A 6,311-nucleotide genomic window follows, 5' to 3' on the forward strand; every position below is an offset into this window, starting at 1 on the left:
AGAGGGTGACTGGCAGAGCTGTCGGTGTAAGAGGGTGACTGGCAGAGCTGTCGGTGTAAGAGGGTGACTGGCAGAGCTGTCGGTGTAAGAGGGTGCATGCCTGAAGCTTCCAGGTGTGAAGGGTAGATCAGAGGCAGGACAGTCAAGGAGTTATGGTCTGGAAGGGCAGCTGGCTGGGAATTGAGGAGTGTTTCAGATCCTTTCCAGTAGTGTGGTCTGGTAGAGCTTGGAGGGTGGGTGGGACCATGCCTTTTTCTCATTAGTTTGTGTCCTGATTCCTTCCCAGAGCCTGGCAGAGAGCAGGTGTGTGATGCATGTTGTCAGGTGACTGACAGAGGAATTCAGGGCGAACAGATCATCTCAATTTGCCTTGCTGACGTGCCCAGCTGGGGCGACACTGATGGATGAAGCTATTCAGAGCTATGGGCAATGTCTACATATTTGACTGTCAAGAAACTTCATGTGGAAATAGCTTCAAACTTACACAAATTGCAAGAAAAAAAATAGTATAAGGATACTCGTACATACTGTCTTTACTCAGATTCACTTGTTAATATTTTGCTCCATTTGCTCTCCCTCTCTATGTGTGCAGTATATTTTTGTTCTGAACCATTTAAGAAGTTGCATCCATTCTAAGAATTGGAATTAATCAGTTATCACTGATACTTTAACCTACTGTCCATATTCCAACTTTGTCATTTTACCCAATAATGTCTTTTTTAAAAAAGTTTTTTGAGGTTTCATTGACATACAATTGATATAAATATGTGCAATAAACTGCATATAAAGTGTACAATTTGATGTTTTGACAAATATATGTGTGTGTGTGTATATATATACCTATAAAAGTATCACCACAATCAAGATAATAAACATATCCACCTTTCCAGAAGTTTCCTAAAGCCCCTGTGTAGTAACTACCCCACTGCCCTTCTCTGCCTCCATCCCCAGGCAACAACTGATCTGCTTTCTGTCATATAGATTAGTTTCTATTTTCTGCAGTTTTATGTCAATGGAATCATAGTGTATGTGTTCTTTTTTATTTTTCCCAAAAAGACCCATATTGTGTATTTATTTGGAGATTGTGTTGTGTATGTCAGTGATTTATTCAGGTTTTTTTGCTGGATATTATTCCATTCTATGAGTAAACCACAATTTGTTTATCTGTATTTCCCTGTTGATGGGCCTTTGGGTTATTTCCAGTTTTGAGTGATTATGAATAAAGTTACTATAAACATTCCTGTATAGGTTTTTATATGGATATGGCTGAAAGTAGAAAGGAAGTGTGGCATGCAGGAGAGATAGTAGAAAGGAAGTGTGGCATGCAGGAGAGACAGTAGAAAGGAAGTGGGGCATGCAGGAGAGACAGTAGAAAGGAAGTGGGGCAGGCAGGAGAGACAGTAGAAAGGAAGTGGGGCAGGCAGGAGAGACAGTAGAAAGGAAGTGGGGCAGGCAAGAGAGACAGTAGAAAGGAAGTGGGGCAGGCAGGAGAGACAGTAGAAAGGAAGTGGGGCAGGCAGGAGAGACAGTAGAAAGGAAGTGGGGCATGCAAGAGAGACTGGGCTTGGTTATAACAGCCTGTTATCCCTGGGGAACTAGCTCACTCACCAGAGGACATTATGAGGGCTCTGCCCTGGCCCCCTTGTGATCCAAACACCTACCACTAGACCCCACCTCCAGCATCACCGCACTGGGGGTCAAATTCCAGCATGTGTTTCAGAGAACAAACCATATTCAAGCTATATAGCGTAGCTACATAATTATTATAACACTATTAATAAGACCATCTTGGCCTTGGGAATTTTAAGTAGCACCTTTATTACATATTATATTTCTTTGTGTATTGACTCTGTTTCTGGAGCTTAAATTCTGTTTCACTGGCTGGTCTGTTTGTTTATGTACCAGTACCACACAGTTGTAATTACGGAGGTTTTGTAGTATGTGATATATGTATGTGTGTGTGTATATATTTATAATTTTTTTGAGACAGAGCCTCACTGTCTTGCCCAGGCCGGAGTGCAATGGCACAGTCCAATCACGGCTCATTACAGCCTCAGCTTCCCAGACTCCGGTGATTCCATCTCAGCCTGCTAAGTAGCTGGGACCGCAGGTGCATGCCACCATGCCCAGCTTTTTTTTTTTTTTTTTTGATTATTTATTGTAGAGACAGAGTCTCTCTGTGCTGTCCAGGCTATTCTTGAACTCCTGGGCTCAAGTGATCCTACTGCGTTGGCCTCCCAAAGTGCTAGGATTGCAGGTGGGAGCTACTGCACCTGGCCAGTATGCAGCATTTTAATATCTGGTAGGGTTAAGTCCCTCCTCACCTGGCCAGTGTGCAGCATTTTAATATCTGGTAGGGCTAAGTCCCTCCTCACCTGGCCAGTGTGCAGCATTTTAGTATCTGGTAGGGCTAAGTCCCTCCTCACAGCTTATTTTTACTGTTTTCCTAGTTGTTCATGTGAACTTTATTGTCAGTTCGTCTAGTTCCATAAAAAGGTATTTTTATTGGGATTTTTGATGATGCTGAGATGTCCTGACCAAGAACAAGGGATGTTCAAATGTTCTTTTGTGTCTTTCAGGAATGATAGTTTTGTTCACATATGTTTTGAATGTTTAAGTTTATTTAAGTTTATTTCTAAATATTCTCTCATTTCTCTGGCTTTTGTAAGTAGGGTTTTCTCATGCATGTTTTCTTCTCATGAGTCATTTGTGGATATAAAGGCTATCCATTTGTGTATGTTGATTTTTATATTTCATTACCTTGCTCAGTTCATTGATAGTTTGGTTTAGTTTGTTACTGATTTTCTTAGAGTTTTCCAGGCATATTCTCACAAGTAAAGATAATAGAAATAGCTCGCTTCTTTCCCACTTCTGCTTTGAATTGTTTTTTTCTTGGTTCATTTGCATTGACTGCTTCCTCCAGCAAAACGTTAAATAACCCTGGAGATGATGGGCAGCTTCATTTTGCTCCTGACATTCGTGGGGTGCCCCTGGTGCTTCCCTGTTAGGTGAGGGATTAATTTTAGCCCTGAGGCGTGATATTTGATTTTAAAAATCAGTAATCTTGGGGCAGTTGGGTTAGAGGAATGGTAGGCGGATGCTCTCACTCCTTGCTCCTCCCTCCTCCTTCCCCGCTGGAGGGAAATGAGTTCCGACAGGTGGAAAGAGAGGAGTTAGGATTCTTTTTCTCTCTCCCTCTACCAGCATCACATTCTACCTCTCCCTCAAGAACATGTTGCTGAGAGTCAGCATATATGTAGACTCCGCAGAGAGCTCTGGAATCTGGCCCTCCTCCACCCTCACGCTTGGCCCTTTCCTGCCCCCCACATTCCTCTACCTGTGGGGTGTGGAGCCACATGCCTTTGTGTGACGGTTTGTTTTCTCTCTCCTGTCTTTAGGTGCATGGCTGCTTGCTAATCCCATAGTCCAGAGGAAGCATCCCCAGGACTGCAGGCAAGGGAGCCGGGCAAGCCCCGGGCAGCCTTGAACCCTCCGCTCGCCTGCCCTCCCCGGTGGGGGCCAGGATGCTGAAGAAGCAGTCTGCAGGGCTTGTGCTGTGGGGCGCTATCCTCTTTGTGGCCTGGAATGCCCTGCTGCTCCTTTTCTTCTGGACACGCCCAGCACCTGGCAGGCCACCCTCAGTCAGTGCTCTGGATGACCCTGCCAGCCTCACGCGGGAAGTGATTCGCCTGGCCCAAGACGCCGAGGTGGAGCTGGAGCGGCAGCGTGGGCTGCTGCAGCAGATCGGGGATGCCCTGTGGAGCCAGCGGGGGAGGGTGCCCACAGCGGGCCCTCCCGCCCAGCCGCACGTGCCTGTGACCCCAGCGCCGGCGGTGATTCCCATCCTGGTCATCGCCTGTGACCGCAGCACTGTTCGGCGCTGCCTGGACAAGCTGCTGCACTACCGGCCCTCGGCTGAGCGCTTCCCCATCATCGTCAGCCAGGACTGTGGGCACGAGGAGACGGCGCAGGCCATCGCCTCCTACGGCAGCGCGGTCACGCACATCCGGCAGCCCGACCTGAGCAGCATCGCGGTGCCGCCGGACCACCGCAAGTTCCAGGGCTACTACAAGATCGCGCGGCACTACCGCTGGGCGCTGGGCCAGGTCTTCCACCAGTTTCGCTTCCCCGCGGCCGTGGTGGTGGAGGACGACCTGGAGGTGGCCCCGGACTTCTTCGAGTACTTCCAGGCCACCTATCCGCTGCTGAAGGCCGACCCCTCGCTCTGGTGCGTCTCGGCCTGGAATGACAACGGCAAGGAGCAGATGGTGGACTCCGGCAAGCCCGAGCTGCTCTACCGCACCGACTTCTTCCCTGGCCTGGGCTGGCTGCTGCTGGCCGAGCTCTGGGCCGAGCTGGAGCCCAAGTGGCCGAAGGCCTTCTGGGACGACTGGATGCGCCGGCCGGAGCAGCGGAAGGGGCGGGCCTGCATACGCCCCGAAATCTCCAGAACGATGACCTTTGGCCGCAAGGGTGTGAGCCACGGGCAGTTCTTTGACCAGCACCTCAAGTTCATCAAGCTGAACCAGCAGTTTGTGCGCTTCACCCAGCTGGACCTGTCCTACCTGCAGCGGGAGGCCTATGACCGGGACTTCCTCGCCCGCGTCTACGCGGCCCCGCAGCTGCAGGTGGAGAAAGTGAGGACCAATGACCGCCAGGAGCTGGGGGAGGTGCGGGTGCAGTATACCGGCAGGGACAGCTTCAAGGCCTTCGCCAAGGCTCTGGGTGTCATGGATGACCTCAAGTCGGGGGTTCCGAGAGCTGGTTACCGGGGTATTGTCACCTTCCAGTTCCGGGGCCGCCGTGTCCACCTGGCGCCCCCGCCGACGTGGGAGGGCTACGATCCTAGCTGGAATTAGCCTGTCCTTCGTGGGCCCCTCCTTACCACATCATGAGCTGAGGCGGGACCACAGTCCCCAGGCTGCATCGGCCTGCCTGTGTTTCCCTCTTAGGTGCATTTATCTTTTTGATTTTTCCGAGTGGCATTTAAGTGCACAGATGATAACGTGAGGATGATTCTCCCGTTCTCAAGGGAGTCAGATCAGGGGAACTATTCTAGGGTGTGTTGTGGGGTATGAAGCAGGAAACCACTGTGTGGTAGGGGGACACTGGGCTTGTTGAGGCCAGAAATGTCCACGTCCTGAGTTTTCTCCTGGGGCATGTGCGGAGAGTTTGGCAACGTTTGCCCTCTTGACCAGACCCTTCTCCCTGACGTGGCTTTTCCAGCCAGGGCATGAGCCCTCCTTCTACACCTGCTCCCTTTCCCCCAGTGGGGGCTGGGTTATGGGAGAAGGGGACATATTTGTGGCCAAAATGATACTAACCAAAGGGGCTGCCTTGTCAGGGTCTGGTGGAGTTGGTGGGTCACTGGGGCTCACTGCCTCGTCCTCCTCTCCTGTCTCTGACCCCCAGTCAGCCCTTCTCTCCCTGCAGCCTAGCAGTTTATCGTTCTGAGATGGAAAGTTGAAGGGGGCAAGCAAGACCTCTCAGCCTATGCCCAGCTGTCAGGGGAGAGGTGCAGGGAGGAAGGCCTTGTGCTGGGACAACCGCTCTCTTGCCTTACCTCAGAGAGGGACTGTGCCCTGACCCCTCCTTTCTGAAAATCAGTCCCCTCCCTGTTGCTCTAGGAGGCTCCTGCTGACTTTGTAGAAGACAGAATTTGATCCGCGTGTCCCTTTTTCCTCTGGGGTTTGGCGCACAGGCTCCTCCCTGCAGGCTGTGGCTCTGGTGGCCTCTCAGCATGAGGTGGAGCAGTGACCAGGACGCCTCTGGCCCAGTGCTGCCCAGCCTCCCTGCCCACTCCCAGGCGCCCCATGTCCTCACAGGCCAGGATGCCATGGCAGGGTGGAGAGGACTTGGTGGATTTTTGCTTCTTGCCTGACCTCAGTTTCATGAAAGAAAGTGGAAGCTACAGAATTATTTTCTAAAATAAAGTAAAGGCTGAATTGTCTGAAAAATATTTGTGTGTGTGTGTCCTGGAAAAGGAGGTGACAGGCGGGGGAAGAAAGGAAAAGGGAGAATGAAGAGTTAAGGAGAGGGCTAGATGGGTGGGAGGAAGCAAAGTTGAGGAAGGAAAGTGGATGAGTGGGAGAGAAGAGCCAGCGACAGCCCAGGGGATGGGGGCCAGGGGGGAAAGGAAGTGCAGGCCACAAGGTAGAGAGGACCCCCAAGCCGTGCTCCTGCTGATCATCCTGAAGAGCCAGGAGGCCGCAGCAGGAAAGCTGGTGAGTGTCTCCTGCTTCTGCCTCCTGCTGGCTGGGCAGGCGTGGTCTGGGGAAGAACCAGGTCCTCTGATGAGGGTGGTCCCTGAG

At 51.2% G+C, this 6,311-nt stretch overlaps 1 protein-coding gene across 13 annotated transcripts in view; it reads left to right on the plus strand.

Annotated features, from left to right (window-relative positions):
* MGAT1 (mannosyl (alpha-1,3-)-glycoprotein beta-1,2-N-acetylglucosaminyltransferase) overlaps positions 1-5,959 on the plus strand; it is a 25,501-nt gene extending 19,542 nt beyond the window's left edge. For 9 of the 13 annotated variants that reach the window (XM_011976834.1, XM_011976832.1, XM_011976831.1 and 6 more), the window contains one exon: positions 3,399-5,959. In XM_011976834.1, the coding sequence (XP_011832224.1) occupies positions 3,525-4,859 (1,335 nt within the window). In that variant the 5' untranslated portion in view covers positions 3,399-3,524 and the 3' untranslated portion in view covers positions 4,860-5,959. Of the gene's footprint in view, positions 1-282; positions 507-2,007; positions 2,111-3,398 lie in introns of those variants that run through there. The other 4 variants (XM_011976838.1, XM_011976836.1, XM_011976835.1 and 1 more) reach the window with 4 other exon arrangements.
* The last annotated feature ends 352 nt before the right edge of the window (positions 5,960-6,311 follow it).

The sequence above is a fragment of the Mandrillus leucophaeus genome, unplaced genomic scaffold (genome assembly GCF_000951045.1).
Source record: "Mandrillus leucophaeus isolate KB7577 unplaced genomic scaffold, Mleu.le_1.0 Scaffold170, whole genome shotgun sequence".
Classification (NCBI taxonomy): domain Eukaryota; kingdom Metazoa; phylum Chordata; class Mammalia; order Primates; family Cercopithecidae; genus Mandrillus; species Mandrillus leucophaeus.